The following is a 20,213-nucleotide window of genomic DNA, read 5'->3' as shown; positions in this document are numbered from 1 at the left end:
TATTGCAAACAGGTATTGCACAAGCTTCCCAGTCAGGATTTAAACACTCTGATTTTCCTGCAGTACATTTTCTACAACACTCAGCAAGTCTTTTCAGAGATGAAAAGCAGGCTAACACCATTCCAAATAATATCTTGGTACAGCAGGCAGTTATCACTGCTCTTCAGAAAGAAAATTAGAGCATGGCACTGTTCAAAGGTCATATGAGGAGCCAAGTAGGGCCCATGCAACTTGGAAGATGTTGTTTGTCATCAGCTGGACCCCTTCCCTCAAACAAACTAATGAAAGGATAAAAAGTGAACCAACTACCCTGTTCTCTCCCCTTTTCCTTTTCTGAAAGCAAATCCATCCTGTAACGGCACCAAGTACTTTTCTTCTGGTTGCACTGAACTGTAAGAATTTGATCATAAGAGAGTGTTCACTACAGCTTCTCCCTCTTGAATTGTTGTCCCTGTGGTACTAGTTAATTCTGATGCAGTGTACGTGGGAACACTAGCATCTGAATAATCCTTCTGTTTACACTCTTCCTTTCTAGTACATTACTAGCAACCAATATGCTTGATGATCCATTGCTTGCTTTTATAAGTCACAGATTACGTGCCAGGAATGCTCGCAAAGGAGCACTTTGAAAGGCTCATTGCAAAAGGCTGCAAAATCTGTGACTTTCTGTTGCATCTTAGAGAACTCTGCTCCACAGCTAACAAATCACAGCAGCATCTCAGATTCCATAGGACTTTTCTGCTCAACTTCACAGCAGTTCTCACAGAATTCAACACTGTGGTAAGCTAAAGCCCCCAAGAATCTAGGTTGCCCTACCGATAGAAGAGTGGGGTGCCACAATACAGATTTCCTTGTTCTTCCCATAAAATAGAAAAAAACATCTTCAAATTCCTTGCTTATTTCAAAAAAACACCGTGAAGTAGGTAGTGCCTGTATAGCTGCAGTGCTTCTCCTACACATCTGTAACATAGCAAACACACTCGGGACAAGGTTTTTGGTAGCCTAGCATAAGAGATTTTACACTATTGATGTGACACAATCTGGTCTTCAAAATCCTGTAGCAAAATGGGTCTGATGCTGAAAACATTGTTTACTTCTATCCTTTTTCATAAACAATTCAAAAGAAGCAAGCCCTCAAAATGAATTTTGGCAAGAGTACTTAGTTCACGTCGCTCCTGGCACAGTATAGTACAAAATCTGCCAACGTGAGCTGAGGGAAGGATTTATACCTGTGAGGGTCCAACAGGTTCTCTTCCTCACATCAAGGACCGTATCACAGAAAGCCAAGGAAGGTAGATAATTCAGGCTCATCCTCTGACTGGCTGGTTAGTCTCTGGTCCAGCAGTGCTAACCAGAAATCCTGTGCTTTTTCCATCACTTTTCATACCCTGTGAATACATGTCCTAGTGACAAGATGGAAGGTCAGGCTTGGAAAGAAATTACTAGAAAAGAGGAGTCTAGATCAAGTAACATCGCCAGCAACCACAGCATCTCAGCAAAAGAAGTGTAACACTTAAAGAAAGCCAGCAGAAAGCCGGGTTAAGTAAAACAGGAGGAGGAGGTTGGTAAATGAAAAATAACAAGTTGAGAGGAAAAAAAATAATCCCTGAGACAAAGGGAGTCAGGATCACAAGAAAACAAATCATTTCAGAAAGGTAGTGAACTCCAGATTCAGTTTTCTGAATCTTTAGTTATTGCCCAAGACAAGTATTTAAATAGGTACCCAACTTCAACTAGCTTTTGGTATCGGTTATTAATAGTGAGTTGTTCGCTCATTTCTAGTAAAATGTGCATGGAATCGGGGAACAATTAAACATGGCTGAGGTATTCACCAAGATGGGATAGGAGTTTTAAGTCTGCCCTGAAACTCTCAAAAACTGGATTGCCAAAAATCCCCACCTCTTTTACATAATTTAACAGAATGAAAAGCTGTATCTTATTTTCAGTAGACATGTCTTACTTTACAGTCTCCAAAGAAAATAACAGAAGCAACAAAAACCTAAGTAAAATTATATCCATTACCTTACTGCTGAAGCAGATAACCTAAGCAATATAAATAGTAGAGAAATTATTTTAAAAGATACAATCACTGTTATCACAGAGAAACGTTCTTTTCATATGCCACTGAACAGTTTTATTCAGAGCACGTTGGCTTTCCAGGCTCATTCTTGTCTCTAATTCTATGGAAGACAGAGCAAAAGGGGTGGCAAAGGACATATTTTGTCGTCTTGGTGTGCATGTATGCTTAAGAAAGCTTTTTCTCTTCTTTCTCCTGCCTCTACATGTAAATAATTCTCTCTATCTTTAAAATTTAGTAGGGTGGAGAGAGGTACTAGAAGGATTTGTGCAGGATGCTGAACTAAACTGCCACTAAAACACACAGCAATAAATGAAAAGATGCACTCAAGTCAATCTCAACTCTGCTATTCTGAAGTAACTACATGTCCTCACATGTTGTACTGTACTTCCCACAAATGTCCTTTCTGTCCTTGCCTTGTATGACCGAGAACCAAAGAGTCACCTTGATACCAAAACACCAAAAGACAAGACGCTTTGTCATTAGCAGGAGTGCTCTTGCTCCATCCAGCAGTTTTATGCTGCCAGTAAAGACTTCAGGATACTGAAAGAAGAGAGGTACGTGCATAACTTCTGAGGTCTGCTCCTAACATTGTGAATTTACAGTATTAGTCTATTATGAGTAATGTTTTTGCCAAAGTGACTTTTATAGTACAAAAATACAAAGACGACAGAGTAAAACATGAAGATTATGATACTATGCTTGAAAGATGCAACAAAACAGTAATCCTGAGTTTTAATTGCAGCAGTAGCAGGTCAGGCATTTCAGCAAGCACAGAGTTCTGTTTTGGTTTTAAAGTTGATACTGTTCCCTGAACTCAAAAGCTGTGATAACACTGAGATTTTAAGAACCAGATTTAGTGCTGCGCTCTTGTTTTGATAGATACTTACGTGTCAGCAGTCACAGCAGATGATATTTACATTTAGACTGCTGGTTGCATGTTCCTTAATCTTTTTGCCTATGCTCATTCCATTGAGCAAAAGAAAACATGTATTGTCAGAAGCAGCCATGCTCTACAAACATTGACATCTCTCTCCACCTAAAGCCAAGCCAGCCAAGCCCTCCATAGCAGATTCATTTTAGGATTAGAGATCCATCCGTGCTTCTATTCTCAATATGCTTGTCAAGGTAGACAGGTTTCAGTTGATCATACCTTCCAAAGCTTTGTGCATTAAGATGTTGCCAAATAGATATAATAATTAAAAAAAACCCAAATACAGTTACAAAGGGGGATTTGAAGTTGCAGGGTCCTCCTAAGAGAGATTACAGAAACTATTAATAATAATGTTGCATTAAACATTTCCGGTATCAGTCTACAGCAATAAGAATAGCAGTGGACAAGCAAAAACTTCAACTGAGAATCAGATGGCAGCTATAATACCACAGCCAAAACAAAACCGTTTGCTCTGTCAGGAGCTATATAGCAACAGAGACTTACAGATCTAGAAGGGCAAGTCACAAGCGCCTCGGTAAACAGAAAGACAAAGCACATGTAACATTTACCTTTGTAAACAAAACCAGAGCAGGGAACCGCTGTAGTGACAGCTACCAGCGCTGCGAGTTGCGATTCCCGGCGGTGCCCCCGAGCTCCTGCCCTGGGTGGCGAAAGGCCCCGTCCCCAGCCCTGGGGGAGGCTCCTCCGGCCCCGAGCTCCCTGCCCGGCTCCGGGCTGGGCCGACACCAGCACCCCCGAAACGTGGCACAGCGGCGGGGGCAACTCTCCCCTCCGCCAGTTAAACCACCAACAACAAAAGAGGCAGAGGACGGACGGCGATCTCGGCCCTTTCCCCCCAGCCCCGGCCCCTCCCGCCCGGCGGCCCCTCACCGTGCTGGGTGAAGATATTGAAGCCTCCCTCGGCGCTGCGCCCGGCCGCCTCTCGCCGGCGGCCCGCGGGCCTGGCCGCGCTGCTCCCCCGCAGTCCCCGCGGCTGCTGGTGCTGAGGCGGCGGCTGGTGCTGGAGCCCGGCGCCCGGCTCCCCGACGCGGCCCACCTGCTGCCCCATCGCCGCGCTCCCGGCCGCGGCCCGCGCTCACATGCCGCCGCCGACGCCGCTTCCCCGGCCCGGCAGGCGGCCTCCCCGCTCCTCCCCCCGGCGCGGCCCGGCGGCTCCCGCCCGCCTCGCCGCCCCCGCCGGCCCCGCGGCGCTCCGGCCTGGGACTCACGGACTCGCCCCCTCAGCCCCCGCCGCCATCTTAAACCACAGAGCGCCAGGAGAGCGGGGACAGAGCGGCTCCCGCAGCCACCTCCGGTCCGCCGAGGGAGGCCGCTCAGCCCGCCCCCGCCGCAGCCAGTCGCACGCAGGGTGACACAGGGTGACACGGGCAGCGCGGTGTGGCCTAGGCCCTCGGAAGTATTAATATTTCACTCCCCGTGCTGGCTACTACTGCAGCAACGCCTTGGCGGTGTTGCTGCGTAGTGGACAAGCTGCAATGCCGCTTGTCTCAGATGCCATCGCCACATCACTGAAAAGTGACAGTGACAATTGGCTTGGCCACACTCCCGAGGAGCCACAGCAGCCTGGGGCTGGGCCCACCTTTGTGTGGCTGTCCTGGGCTGGGCAGGTGAGGCAAAGCTCCTCTTGGAGCTCCATGAAAGATTCTTAGAAACAGGAATTCTCAGGTCATGTTCCACCTTCCCAGGGTCACGAGGTGCCACAGAAATGCCATCTGTGCTGTCACACACACTCAACCTGCGTCCTGCTGCAATACAAACCCTGCCTAAAATTGGGGTGGCTCATCCAGCTGGGCTGGCCTGTGCTCCCACACAGGCTGGAGTAAGTGGGAGCACGTGGAGGCAGAAATGCACTAACTCACCAAATTAATGGACTAAGAACATGGGGGAGATCAGGAATTACAGACAGGCTTGCTAATAACACACAACAAAACAGTTCTTACAGTAGCGCGGGGAACATCTGGGGTGTAGCACGGGGTGCGTGTTGCCAAGTCTGGGACTCTGTATGGACACGGTTGTGTGTGTATCTCTGCAGGATGGACAGTCTCGGGCAGAGCTGGCCCACATGGGTACGCTCTGCGGTGGAGATATTTCCTGGGCTCATTCCAGCGAGAATTTGCAGGGTTTGGCATTTATAAATGGTTTGCCTTGTAAACAAAATATATATGTTCTCTGGAGACTGTAGAGAGACAACAAACATAGAGCTCCCTCGTGCCATTTGCAGTTGCCATGTGGGATAGAGCCACTCATTGCAAATCAACAGAAATTGTATTTTTCTTCCCTAATGCCTTTTACTCACTGATCCCAAAGAACTATCTGGAGGAAGGCCATTAGCATTTTGAAAGAAGATGCCAGTGTCAAGAGACTATTATACATAAGAGCACTAAGCAGAATTGTGTTGAAACACTGTTCTTCTGCCTCAGATCTCATGAAATCCCTCATCCTCTCTACCAGCAGCTTGTGCACATTGACCAGCTTGCTGTGGGTTATGTTAATATCCAAATGCATAGAACTTGTCTGACATACAGCAACACCTTAACTGATGATGGAGTCAAGCAGGGACTTTCTAAGGTGGCCTGTTGCAAAGGGAAGAGGGCTGCAGCACGGTCACCATTTGCTATTGTATAAGAGTATTTTAGGATTATGCTGTACCCTGTTAAAAAAGCTTCAAAGCCAGTGCTGGTTGTGTGGTAAACAAGACATCCCCTCAGACTGTACCCCTGCTTGGTCCTCTCAGCAACATATTTTATAGGGTATCATATAAACAGGGGATGCCAAGCCCTGGCTGCTGACCACTCTTCTCGAGTGCCTGCTAGAAAAGCGATGCAGTTACAAACAAGAAACTCCCCAAAATGAAAGTAACTCTGTGCTATTAAGTCACCAATGACACCAAGCAACTTTGTTTCTTACTGTTAAAACAGGGGCTAATAAGTATTTACAGAGCGTCATGGTTATTAACGATGCAAAGATTACAAAGTGCTTTGAAGAGGTAAAAATCTGTATCAGTTATACCTATTATTATCAGCTGTGATGTTATCCATCTCATGTAGTATCAGGAATAGGTTGTTTCTCAGAAGGTAATTTCTTTTGAAGAGGTCTGGCACAGTGCATTAATGAGGCACCAGTAACAGTTACTGTCCTCCTGGCGATTTTGGGCTTCCAGTCAATCTGCTGTCTCAGGAGCTGTTTGAGTAAGGGATAAAAAGGACCAAGGAACAAAGGCAGCATTGAGGTTACAGTAATGTGCCTGATGAGAAACATGGTATTTCTAGAAATGCTTCTGAACTGACTTTAAATATTCACCATATATCCGTTTCTTAAAGCTGCTTCTAAGCACTAACAATGCATTGCTTCACATCCACACTATGCTCAAAAAATCACACAATCATTTAAATAATTGCTGGCTGAGCAGTCTTATGTGCTCAGCATTACATGTCACAAGCGTGGTGCTGTCATCTGCCTGAAGTACAGGTTCTGTGCCAGAAGAAGCCTGTGGACAAACTGGAGACTCCTGATCCTCAGTTTTGAGTCAACTGGGCAGCTTCTGTTTGTAACCTAGGAAAAATTAACTAGCAGTACTCTGTTGGTGGCTTGAAAGTTAATTCTAGGAGTAATCTTTGCTATTCTTCCAGCTCATATACCTTCTGTGTATCAAAGCTACACAGCGAAACAGATTTTTGTTAAACATTTGGCTGGTATTTAGGACATAGATGGTATTATTTGAGGTATTCATTAAGTGCCTAGAAGAACAGAGGCCAGATTGAGGCATTTGGAGGTTTCTCAAGAGTAAGGGATGCTTGTCCATAACATGTCAGGGTTTTTATGGTTTTATTGCAATACCAGAACAAGTTGTGGCTCTCAGGACAGCTGTAACTCCCCTGGGATGTCTGCAAAGGCAGTGTGTAATGTCCACTAGATGGCCCGTGGCATTGCTGCTCAGTGTCCCTGGAACACCCTGGGCTTCACCAGGCTGAAAAACAGACAGGTACCTTAATGGAGGTGTTATGGAGAAAGACATTTAAAAAAAGAAAAATAAAATCTGATCCAGGCTTTGTGACACAAGGTTAGTTATCCTGCAATAAACATTGACAGCTTGTAAGTGCTGAGCCATTTCGAAGGAGAATGTTGTTTCTTGGTGCAACATGTACAAGTACTCATCCTTTCATCTCTGATTGACAGCTCTTGAAATGTACTGTCTGCATGGATCTTTCATGGCACAATAGGTAGTGTTTCAGCATTGTCTTAAAAGTTATTTTTAATCATTCCTAGGATTTAAATTTTAATTTATGTACAGTGCATGCAAGATAGCTTGGGGTATTCAGATGCCTGTTCAATGAGAGTCCATGAAAAGCTTTCTGGGCAGTACAGTTTTTGGTGTAACTAACCAACCTCACAGATCATAATAGGGTAGCCAGTCCTTACGTACGTCTCTATTAACTGCCAACAGCAACACATTAACTGTGCTGAGCTTTCCAAGAGCTATACCCACCATGGTATAACCCATAACCTTTTCACAGCAGAGGTTGGAATAACCAGATTATAGGACTTCTTCAGTAATTGTTTTCCTGTTTGATGTGTTTCTGTAAGTACTACAGCTGCACTGCCCCTCCCAAGCATCTGTTCAAGGCACAAAAGGTTGTAGAAGGGTATGCTAATAAGAACATTAAGAACGTTGTTTGTTTGCCTTTTGCTGTGGAAAATGTTGCCTCTACCAAACAAAAATGATGACAAGTCTCTGCATCTGCTGGGAATTGCAAATTAGCACTCAGCTTGCACAGTGTGATCACTGATGAAGTACATTTGCTGAGGTAATATGAGGTCCCTCGACAGCACTGGTGATGATTCAGGCTTTTAGGCATTTGTCTTGCAGGTGGGTCGATAGAACTGTTTTGCCACCAGAGTTCCAGGGTTGCCTTAATTCAAGTTTAGTAGCATAAAATTTTGGTTCCTAATTTGAAATCTTCCTAGCTCATTTGCAGATGGAAACTTTTCTTCCTGTGTTTTCTGTTTTTTCTCCCTGAGAGGTTTGTAGCCAGAGAGCAGACATTTAGATAAGAGATAGCAAACACTTCAGAGCGAACTAGACAGCAGTGCCTCTATCAATGCCTCTGAGACCAACCTCATCCCACCTTAGATTCTTCTGGTGACTAGAGAACTGTATGTGAATTAGAATAACCACCATGAGAGTCCAAAACAGAATAAGGGCTACATTAGCCAGGAAAAAAAAAAAATAATTAAAAAAAAAATCCTTATCTTGTTTTTCTAAGACGTGCAGTTAGAATAATAGAGAATTATAATAGTAGAATCATTTGGGTTGGAAAGTACCATTAAGACTCCAGACTTAGCAGTGCTTCCTCTTCTTTCTCTTTGCTTCATGTGCTAGTTTCCCCTTACGCCTCCTCCACCTCTATCTTCTTGCTCCTCACATCGCCCCTTACACTCAGAATACTTTGCCAACCAGTGAGTTCCCAGCACCTTCACTTCCCTTTTCTAAATCATACTGAAAATTGTGTCTTCCAAAGTTGCCCTTGTTACAACAATTAATCTCTCTGTGATTTCACTCCTGGTCTCATTTTGACTTTGTATAGAACTCAATTTAGTTTTTGATCTTATAAGGAAGCCTGAGGGTACAACATTTTGCAGGATTGGTGTCCTGCATTATAAATTTAGGATGGCAGGGATCCAGCCTTGCTCTGGATCACTTTTATAAATGCCCATGAGCTCTGGCCATGAATGGCCATACCATATGCAATGGTCCTGAATAATTAAATTACTTTTTAAAGTCAAAGTTTGATCTAAAATATTGTTATTGTTCATTCTATGAAGTTCGGATAGATTCTTCCTTGGCAGGTTTTTTTATTTAATTATGCAAGGATTATAAGTGATTACTTTATCTTTCAAATGACATTGTGTTCCCACCTCACACAGTTATATAGTATTAAATATCCATGCTTTTCAGCTTCTATCTTTAATGTTATTTCTTCAAAAAATGCTCAGTAGTGTGAAACTGCTGTAAAGAGAAATGTAATTGCACAACTGAAGCAGAAGAAAGCATTAGGGTTTTATAAGATGTCTCTGAATGCGTAGGTATGTGTGTGTGCCCAGAATAGGCTGGTACCCAAGAGAGAAGCATATACGTTTGTAGTTGAATCTCACTTAAATTTAAAACTTGTTCCTTCTGTTAAACATGCAAATATTTCTGTTTTCTTTGCAAATTCTGCCTCTCTGCTTGTTACCAAACCTTTCAGAAAAGACATAAGCCCAAATCTTCCTCTGATCAGGCTCTCAATGTGTTTTGTGTGGTCTTTATTTAGAGTGTAAACTTGCTGAAGTAGGAAATGTCTTATAAAGAAACAACTACACTGTCTCATTTCACATCCAAATTCTTCTCCCATACCAGCTGTGTGTGTTTGCCTAGCAGCAAGTCTTCTGTTAATGAATGACTTGTTCTCATTAGCTTGTCAGGCTGGATATTTAGCCTGTAGTTCCCACTCATACAGAGCAGCACTCCTTCCCTTGTAGCTTCTGGTAAATCAAACAATGAGATACACAAAGCCTTGTGTCTCTGAGTCTGACCTTTGTACTTTTAATCATTAACTAACACAAAAGGCCAAAATAAAGTAACTAGCTGGTGGTTAAATATATTTTACATAAGCAGAGTCCTATGGACTGCCTGGCACGGGGATCGTTGCAGGCTTTAGCATCGGCTGCCACTTCTAAGCCTTCTTTAAAAGAGGGGAAAATTAATTCCCTGATCAGCAGAGCCAAAGCAGTTGCACTTGATATGTTTGCTTTGTGAAGCTGAGGTTCAGAGTGGATTCTCTAACAGCTCAGAGGTTTTCAAAATGAGGGGCCTGAGCTGCCTCATCTAACTTTGAAGCTGGCTGTGCGTTGAGCAGGAGACTGGACTAGATGGGCTCCACTGATCGTGCCAACTTAAATTCTTGTTCTAATAAAAGTTGAGTTCATCTACAGGTTTTCTCCATTCAGAGCGTTAATACTCTGTCCACTAACCAGGCTGATTTTTTCACAAAACTCATAGGAACTGAGTATTTCTGGGACCTCTGGCTCTTCCATCTGATTTGCATAAAATTGGCCAGCAGGTTCAAAAGTTGCTGGAGGTAAAAGGCAGCTGGGCAGACAGACAGACACTCCCTTCCCCACACACATAAGACAACTGTATAAGCCTGGCTTTCTTAAGAAAACCTTTCTTCCCTTTATGTTTGTGCAGAAAACTTGTCAAGTGTGCATCTAATGAGGCCTGAAGTCATTCTACGTACTCCCAGCTGCAGCCAACCTGAAATAATCCCTCCCGAGAGCCAACAGCACATTTCATACAGCTGAGGTATTCACTCTGCAATCCCAACTATGCAGAGAAGTTGAGACATTTAGAAGTGATACCCGGGCATCCTCTTTCTGATGGTCAGAGATTATATCGTTGCACTTACATAGGCGTATGTATAAGTCAGCGTGGTGCCTTGTTGGCCCTGCCAGCAGACACGGGAGTGTGTCTGTTACCTCACTGAGTCGTCCTCAGCTTTCTCATAACCCGAGAGTGACAGCAAGGGGAATTTGACCTCGGCGTGCGAGAGACCGCCTGGCTGTCTGCCTTTCCCTTTTTGTCTGCTCTTTCTTAGGATGCAGTCACACTACAAAATTACCTTGAGTCATCTGTCTTGGGAGCTTTCCCCATGGGCTGCTTGTGATAAAGGGCAGACATATGAGCCACGTTAATTTGCGCTGCTAGGGGCGACACTGATATGAATCTACGGTGGATTGTGCGTGCTTCTGAGGTTTCCATCTACCTGAGCCAACTTCACACCCCTCCCCAATGTCTCTCCTGCAAGGGACCAGTTCTATAGCTGCAGTCCACAAGATTTCTTGCCTGATCAGCCAAGAGACCTTTCAGCAGCCATGGCAGCAGACGATTCTGTTTCCCTTTCTCCAGTTTGCAGAGAACACATCTATGTTCCTCCGGTTTTGATGGCCCTGGAAAACATTACTTCTGTGTTCCTGAGAAAGCTTCAGAGCACTTCTATTTTCTGCCTCACAGGGAAGCAGAAACTGTGAAATTATCAGCATCCTCTGTTTGTATGTTCCCTGGAGCTGTTATACTGCGCAGTCAGAAATAGAGATCCAGCCTCAGGGATTTGCTAGTGATGCTTTCAGTCTCAGCATGGCACATGCTCATTCCTGGGGAGCTACTGAGTTAGCATTTATAGTTCTACACTTTTCCTCCAAGTAGTTGAAAACCTCTGATTTTTCCCTCAGCGCTGAGGTCTTGCGCTTTGGATTCTCTTCTCATGACAGCTTACTTGGAATGCCACCAGAAAGCTTTCAGCCTGGATCCTTCCTCCTAAAATCACAGGCTACAGTAACATCATGCCAGTGATTCTCCCATAACTTGGTGCCTGATCAGCAGGGAACAGGAAAATGAGGTCTTGTTAGATGCATTTTCAAAATTATAAAACAAAGACTTTTGTGCTGAAGAAGGGTAATGGTTGTTGTGGGCTCTGGGAGCCACTGGGTGAATAAGCTCATGAACAGAAAGCAAGGAGCCTGCAGTTGGTGAGGAAAGCATAACTGGAAAAACTGTGGGGGGTAAGCACTGCTGTTTGTTTTGATGGTGCTAACTTGGGTTGCTACTGCAGAGAAATGGCAGTGGTAAAGGATGAAGTGAATTCACTCAAGGTTTACCCTGTTTTCTGGTTGGTTTGTCAATTCATATTTCTCCAGCCACTTTATGCAATGAGGGATTTTTTGTGTGTGTGGGCAAGGGTTGAACTAACAGGAACACTTTTACTGTATTTCGTATTAACTTGCTAGTGAAGACAAGACCTCTCTTGCATGGCCTACATGTCTGAACTCAGAATCCCTCTCCTGGGCCTGCCATCTTCAGATTCAAATCCTTTAAACAACCTCAAGTTTTCATCTCCTCATCCATATTTCCAAAGCATGTAAGCCTCAAGGCACTAGGCCAGCAACGGAATAGTGCTGAGCACAAAGATCTTTTTGTAACCACATCAACTCAGCCCAATACAGATCAACTCCAGCAAACCCTGCAGATTGCTTCACCTCCCAGTGTAGTTCCATTATAACCTCCCATTTTTGCCTCAGCTGACAGCAAAGGCTCCTCTTTCAGCGTTGTAACTCTGATTTTTATTTTTTTCACTTTCAGGGAAATGCTGTCGAGAGCTGCCAGAGACTCAGCTGTGACAAAGATCTATCTGAATTCGGGCTTTTGGAAGTGTTCCTTCATGCCTGTCATCTCCTTCAATAAGCACGGCATTGTACCAAGTCTGTACATTCTTTACTGCTCTACTTGTTGCTAAGGCCAGAGGTGCCAAGTTTCAGTCCGATTCTTTTGGGAGACTAGACAGAAATCTGGATTTTCTCTCTTTCTGCTTTGTTTATGCTCCTGGCCCCTACAGTGCATCATCTAAAACATCTTTCCAAGGCAGAAAGGTTGGAAACCACTGCCCTCTCCAGGCATAACTTGCATAACCATCAGCAGTCCCTCCTTGGCCTGAATCAGTGCAGAGGAGAACACATGGGTGGATTCCCTCTCTGGCAAGGTGTTTCCAAAATCAGGGAGAAGCAGAAAGCAGCAGATTGGAATGGCCTTGAGCAGAAAAGAGGGAAGCTTTTGGCAGGGGAGCAACAAACGCATGGTGTTGTTGGTCCATATGAAGCTTGGGAAAGGCTCTGGCAGAAGGGAGAGCAGCAGGATGTGCTGCCTCATTGCCATGGAAACAGCCAAAGAACTGCCTGGGCAGGTTTAAAAATGTCTCCTGCTTGGGACTGCTTTCAGTAGATGTCATCTCTCTTTGCAGAGATTACAACAAGGTGGAAAACAGGAAATGTCTGACACTGAGAGCTGAAAATGTTTTCTTTCTTAGTTTACAACAAAGTCAATCTTCCATGGCTTTATGAAGCCATTTGTTCTCCTCTGAGAAATGTGTCCTGCTCCTGCTGGGGATTGTTTTTCCCCATGTCCTCGTATTTTTCAGGGTGTTTCAATATAAGGATGAGCCACTTCTGGCACTATGATTCTAGCTGCCATTTTGATGTTGCTTGACTTCTCCATGGTGTTCCCCATGTGTCTTGCAAGCACACTGGCTACCTACATGACATTTCTCTGTAAGATCTCTCCTTGATGACCCTAAGGATCTCATACTCCCCCAAAGAGGCTGGTCTGTTCTCAGCATAGCACCTCAGTGTTTTTTTCCCCACACCTTTCAAGTCTACTACCTTTCCCACAGCCTCATAATGTTATTTTTGAAGACAGTCTAAAAGATTACAAATATATATATATATTGCAGCTAGCCCTGCCATAAAAACATGCTTCTGTTTCTACAACTGGGGAGTGGAGCAAGCTGTGGAAATCTCCTGATTAGAAAAGTGAAAAAGTTGATGGGTAGGACTGTACAATTACCTGCAAACGACTGTATTGGGAATCATCCTGGACCAGTCATTCCGTAAGCACAAATTCTCTTCTATGTCCATCAGCAGTCAGAATGTTTATGCTGTAAGAAATAAATGAGAGACAATAAAATAGTAGAAAATACTGGCTTACGCTGTTTTGTCCACATAGGCACCTTAGCAGCTATGGGGAGAGGAATAGCAAAGTATTTTGTGTTTACTTGGGAAAAAGAGGAGGGATGCACGTTTTTATGAAATATAGAGAGGAAGAGATCGCTACTACAGAGTAGTAAGCAGTCATTAAACTAGGTGTAAAATATCAGCTCTTCCACCTGCTGTGTGTTACCTCTCCAATGAAGGGCCCCAGCTGTGTAGCACAGCTGGCAGTCTGTGCACTCACAAGGAGCACATACAGCTGCTACTGCAGGAATGGGAAGGAGGTGCTGGCCAAGTTCAGTGCTGCGTTTCCACAAAAATATTTAGAAAGGCCTTATAATCTGGAGAGTCAATACTAGTAACTAGGCCTGTTTGTTCTGGAACTAATCTCTCTGAAGTCACTCACTCTTCCAGGGCTGACTGTAGATTTAATGCAGTGTTTTCCTGCTGAAGTGACTTCAGAGACCCTCTCATTGAGGTAGTTCAGTATTTTCATGCAATTTTAATAAGCAGCAGAATATGCTGCAAAATAAATCTGATATTGGTTTGAGCTGGTGTCACGAGAATTATGATAATATATAACATATAATATACCATGTGGTTGAGAGCCAGGTGAAATTCTTTCTGAGCCTAACAGAAATAGAAAGCTGGTGTGTCACAGAAGGTAAAGAACAGTTTCAGAAAACACAGTTCAGCTTACTAGGGTTAGAAAATAGTTATACCTATATGGATTCAATACTTTTCATGATTTTATGTTTAGCCAGATTAGAAGTATCTTCGCCTTTTAAAATATACTGAGGAAATAACCTCCTCAATTTAAACAAACAAAAACTGAACTATTATGCCAGCCCAGATTGCTGGCATTCTATTCCTTCAAAATGGTAGGGAAAGGAAAAAATATTTGCTCCTCAAAAAATAGTGCAAGTTTCCCTTTTCAGCAACGGAATTGCAGCAATTCAGTTGGCTGATGCACCTCCTGCTTGGTGGTGGCAAGACACTCAACACTGGAATTTCTGAGCTTGGAGAGCAAGCCAGTAACCTGCTGGCTGGCAGCAGGGCTTCGCTTTTTTCTTCTTTATTTTTTTTTTAAAGCATGATTTAACTTCAGTAGCAAAAAGTGATGTGATGTTTGAGTAGGAATACCACTGCCCTCTGCTGCGAGAAATGTAATTGTTTCTTTCCGATCGTTTCATCTGCCAGCAAAACCAGCAACTTCATTGATGGGAGAGTAACTGCACGAGGACTTGCTGGCTGAAGTCAGAGTTTAATTCTTGCTGCTTCTGTCTTTCCTCCAAAGTTTACTGATCTGAATCTCTTTAGGCAAATATTTTGAAAACTCTACACCTCATACAAAGTAAAGAGGAGCAAGGGTAATTACATGCAAAATCTTGACATGATGATAGCAGAAACTGTGAAAAATTGAAGCAGAGTTTTTCAAAAGTAATATTTATGAGTTACAAACACTTCAGGCATCCTCAACAATGTGATATCTGCTGGAGCTAGTTTTCGGTTTTCCTGCCAAAATTCAATCATGCGTTATCAGATCAGGCTGAAGTCCTCTACAGTTTCTTAAATTTGTTTTTTTAACAGCAGTAATTGCCTGACTGAGTTTTGGCCTCAGTCATCTTACATCCACGCCATTTTTATGGTTATGCGAAAATGGAATCTCATTCACTGCTGCATTTATAACTGGTTTTACATTACAGATCAAACATCACTGTCGTTTTGTTTTGTTTTGTTTTTTAAAGGAAAATAGTGAAAAATGTAACAATGTTTTTAACCACTTGAGGGAGCTCTTTCATTGATAGATTAGAAAGTTGCTATTGTGCATACATATTGGGAACTCATAAACCATATTCTTAAACAGCTTATTATAGGACATACTACACTTTACTGAAATATGTGAAAGTATTGAGGCTCTCGTGTGACTGACTTTAAAGCCCAGATAGAAGTTTTAAAGGACATAATCATTCTGGTCAATAAATGTAGGCATCAGAAACAGCCATAGCTACTTCATCCCGGGGTTGACTGACACCAAAAATCTTAAAACAAAAAATAGAAAATAAATTAGAGTTCCACTGAATTAAAAGCAGGCAACATCAACCACACCTATTTTGCGGCAGTGCCAAAAATGACAGGAAGGAACAGGATCAGGCACAGATTTACAGGGGGATTGTGAAAGTCTCAAGCCTCTGCCTTGTCCCCTTTTGCCATTCCCACCTCTCCACACCCATCAGCCAGTACAGACCTTGCTGCTGCCTCTCCTGGGCCAGATATGTGGTGGATGGACTTGTCCACATATTAAATATGCTGGGCAGTACATATACATTAACAGTAAAGGCTTTTCTTTATACTCCCCCTGAGCTTACAGGCATAAAGCAGACCCAGTCACCAAAGCGCTGGTACATAATGTGTATGTGAGAGCTGTAAATTGTTGTGCGCACTGGCTTGGTGGTGGAGAAATAGAGAAAAGGAAAGGAAAGGAAAGGAAAGGAAAGGAAAGGAAAGGAAAGGAAAGGAAAGGAAAGGAAAGGAAAGGAAAGGAAAGGAAAGGAAAGGAAAGGAAAGGAAAGGAAAGGAAAGGAAAGGAAAGGAAAGGAAAGGAAAGGAAAGGGAAAAATAAGAAAAGGAAAGAAAAGAAAGGAGAGGAGAGGAGAGGGAGAGGGAGAGGGAGAGAAGGGAAGAAGTGGAGGAGAGGGAGAGGGAGAAGGAGAGGGAGAGGGAGAGGGAGAGAAGGGAAGGGAAGAAGCGGGGGATACAAGCAGTGCTGCAGAAATCAAGTTGCTGCCTGGCACTGGGCAGGTGAGAGCAAGTGAAGCTGACGCAAAAGGTTGGAGTGTCAGGTCCAGAGGTTCCCACATCAAGAAATGGGAAGGACCACACAGTGATTCAGCCAGGAGTGCTGAGGAACAGCTGTAATTAGGCAATCACTGAGCAATGCAACCCATAGGATTAATGTAAAACACTCCAGAAAATCAAGATTGCAACTACGTAGTGACAAGTGGAGTAAATAATGTAGCTGATGAAAGAGTGCAGCAATTTGGAGCGGTGAAGACAAGAGCAGATGATGGGCATGAGTGGCAGAAGCAGAAGTGGTGATGCCTTCTGCCAATTTCTTGTGTAAAGGATGGGAAGAAAAGTAATGAGAGTGACTGCTTTGCTCTTCACCCTCAGTGAGCTGCAGGTGAACAACCTCTAAAGAGCAGGGAAAGAGGCTAGGAAGGCTCTGCTAGGGAGAAACCAGGGAGGGAGCTCAGTGCCCATCACACCGCGCTTTGGCCTGGGAGATGTGTCAAGAGGTGCTAAAAATATTTGGTGGCACCTATCAACCACCTCTTTAAGGCAAAATAGGAAAAGCAAATCAACTAGCTCCGAAGGTTAGGTGCATTTTTATTTCTATTAAAGGCATATCATTTTCTTACCACCCAGGGTTTTACCCATTTCATTAAACAATTCCATGAACAATTTGTTGAACTTTAGGAAATTTTTGGACATAATATGTTTGCGGTTTTTTGCTTTTCCACTTGCTCACCCAGCTGATGCTGGCACCACAAGACACTTCAGTGTAAATAGCTAGAACAGCATGTTCAGCATGAGGGCATCAGCGATCATGTACAGCCTGACTTGAAAGTATCTCTAAGCAGCATTGTGTTAAAATTGACTTCTTAAGAACAGAGGTAAAGTTATGTGAAAATTCGCAGTGCAGCTATTTGCATTTCAGTAATGACAGGATTTTTTTTTCCTTTTAATTTTTACCACAGTTTTCCTATTAAGCAGCATGAAAGACTGGTGGTGGAATAATAGTGTGAGCACACATTGCACACTGAATCTGTTTCAGACTTTTTCACTCAGCAACTCTGCTACAAGTCCCCATGGATTATTTAGAACAACTTCTGAATAGTTCCAGCAGAGTTACACATTTGAAAGAGTGTGTCTTTGGTATGCGTTAGTCAAAACAAGTTTGTTTTATTAATGGGTCTTAATTTATTAATGGTACCTTGGTTTGGGACAACTTTTCAAGGTGCGTTTGGGTACATGTGCATAGCACAGCCCTGAGGTCATGAGGAGAAGGAAAGACACGTACTTGGCAGTAGGAAATTAGTGGCTTAGTTCTCCTGACTTGGGGTAAACTTTCCCGTGCACACAGTGAAATGCAGCTACCGAGAGGTTACTGGAGTTTATTTGCTGGTGACGTGTTCCTGTGACTCACGGTCCGTCATGAGCCCGTGTCTGCCTGGGGAAAGAGAAAAGCAAGGGTGCAAACCTCAGCCTTTCACCCAGTTTCTGACCCTCTGAACCACAGGCTGGGACCTCTCCAGCCAGGCCCCCTTTTTGGCTCCCTCCTTAACAGTGAGCTGTAGCTCATGCTCCCCAGAGTAAGACATGACCCTGAACAGCGCTTTGCCACAAAAGCCCCGCTTCTTGGGGGACAGAAGGGGGCTACTCAAGTCAGCAGGTGCTCCACTTTTACTTCCCTTAAAAAATATTTGCCCTTGCTCCTGTAAAGCCCTTCGGAAGAACCTCACTGGAGGGGATGCGCATTTGTACTGAACCCCCAATGCGGGGGGAAGCGTTCGTTGAGCAACCCTAGCGCTCCCTCTGAAGGACGAGGACAGATAAAGCCGCGGGGTCCTCCAGGCCTCCCAGCCTTGACTTCTGTGTCCCCACAGTTCCTTGACATAAAGTTTTAATGTGCCGGGGGGTGTGTGGAGGAGGGGGGGTCCTCATGAGGAGGGTTCTGCCTGTGGGTGCTGAATAAGCGCCCCGTGCCGCGTCCCCGGGGATGAGGTGCCGTTCTCCCTCCGCTTTACCTTCTCAAGAGGACCGGGAGAAGGTGTCGGCCCCGTTCCTGACAGGAAAGCCGGGGTGGGGGAGAAAAGGCGCGAAACCGCGGTGAGGGGGCTGCGGTGGGAGGGGCGAAGGGGGGGCGGGCGCCCCACGTGCGCCTCACGTGCCACCTCCCACCGCCCACCCCCGCGGAACGCCTCCCAGCCAATAGGCGGCGGCGCACCTCCCCCTCCGCCCCCCCCCCCTCCTTTTTTCGTTCTGCGCGCTGACGTCCGCGAGCCCTGGGAAGAGGCCGTGGCGCGCGGGCGCGCGGCGGAGGCGGGAAGCGGTCGCGGGGCAGCCGGCGCGCGGAGGGGCAGTGGCAGCCACCAGGTGACGCCCCCGCGGGGGAGCGCGGCCGGTCCCTAAACCCCGGCCCGGCGGCGGGAGCGGGGCCGGCACACCCGCCCCTGCCTTCCGACCGGGCCCGGCACCGGCGTCCCTCTGGCGCCGTGCGGTTGGGGCGGGGGGAGCTGTGTCCGGAGCCCTTGCGCAGGGCCCTGCGGCTCGGGGGAGGGGGCAGCGCTCCGCGGGCCTCCGGGCGCCTCCGGGGCTTGGGGAGGGGGAGCTGGGGTTAGGTCTCATTGGTAGCAGCAGACACCGCCGGGCGACACTTCCGCGGTTGTTCGCAGCGAGTTAGTGTAGAAGGGAGCTGACTTGATGGTCTCGATGTGTGCTCGGAGCCTCGGCAGCGCTTTGAGGGCTTCCCATTGTTATCTGCAGCCTTCAGGATTTTTTATTTGATTTATTGATTTATTTATTTTCTGCTGAGTTTTTTGCGCGTTGCGGGTGAGCCGTGCCACGACCTGAACTTTGTTTTGCTATCTTTTGATGCCGGGGGTGTCGCACACCGGCTGTGCTGGTTGTGCCCAAGGGCCAAAGGAAAGCCTTGGAGACCTGGAAGGTGTTTGAGATAAGCTTATTATTTAGCATAAGCGGTATTGGAGGTAAAGTGCCCTCGCTGTGCTACCGAGCCTTGTGAAATGCAGAGATTTAGATGTAGGGTGTTGCTTTCCTCCTAATTGCCCGTGTTTCGAAAGGGAAGATGGAGAAACTCGAGGTTTCTGAGACCTTTTACGAGTTCCATAAGACAATCATGCCTATAAAACCAGGGAGTTTCTGCTGGGAAATCAGTTAATGGGCTGTCTTTGTGGTTCTAGATGTCCTGCAAGCACCTGGAGTAGGATGAATGGAGTGAGTTTACTGATTGTGAGGAGCAGTTTCCTTTAGTGAAGAGGATGGTGAACGTTTTGGAGTTACCCAGGCATTGTGTGCTGATTGGTTTAGTTCTCGCCGAGATTGGAGGGAAGGCCTGATGCCCTCTTCACACACTGATGTGCTGATAGCTGCTTAAATACAGTAATGCTCTGCCTCTGTTCATATGGAAACTAGACTAGGAAGATGTTTATTTTCATAGACTTCCCCAGGCACGGTTCCTGTTTTGGTGTGAAAAAGGCTTTGTGTCCATCACTTAGCCTATGTGAATTCAATAAGTTTTTAGGTTAATTGCTTTAGCTTTTCTTTTCTTCCCCACATGATTTTTTTCCTTCCCCCACCCTGAATCTCATTATTTTTAACTCCTTTCTGTCACACACTAACCACTCCGCACTGAGGAGGAAGGATTGCGTCCTTCACCTCTTGATGAAGAGTGTACTGTGAAAAGAATGAGAATTGTGATCCTCTGTTACAGCTGGAAAAGCTCTACCTGTAAGGACGGATGTGGCTCACGAGGACAGCTTGATGTGGATCAGGAGGCAGCGAAGGGGCTCGCTGGTGGCC

The 20,213-nt window shown here is 45.2% G+C and overlaps 1 protein-coding gene across 4 annotated transcripts in view; it reads right to left on the bottom strand.

Moving 5' to 3' along the window:
* Positions 1-4,080, bottom strand: part of ABL2 (ABL proto-oncogene 2, non-receptor tyrosine kinase) — a gene marked incomplete at both ends in the record, with an annotated part of 44,888 nt that extends 40,808 nt beyond the window's left edge. For all 4 annotated transcript variants that reach the window (XM_080348529.1, XM_080348530.1, XM_080348531.1 and 1 more), the window contains one exon: positions 3,903-4,080. In XM_080348529.1, the coding sequence (XP_080204655.1) occupies positions 3,903-4,080 (178 nt within the window). The remainder of the gene's footprint in view (positions 1-3,902) is intronic.
* Between the last annotated feature and the right edge of the window lie 16,133 nt (positions 4,081-20,213).

Source organism: Nesoenas mayeri (assembly GCF_963082525.1).
Source record: "Nesoenas mayeri genome assembly, chromosome: 8".
NCBI lineage: Eukaryota > Metazoa > Chordata > Aves > Columbiformes > Columbidae > Nesoenas > Nesoenas mayeri.
This window is presented reverse-complemented; position numbering and strand designations above follow the sequence as displayed.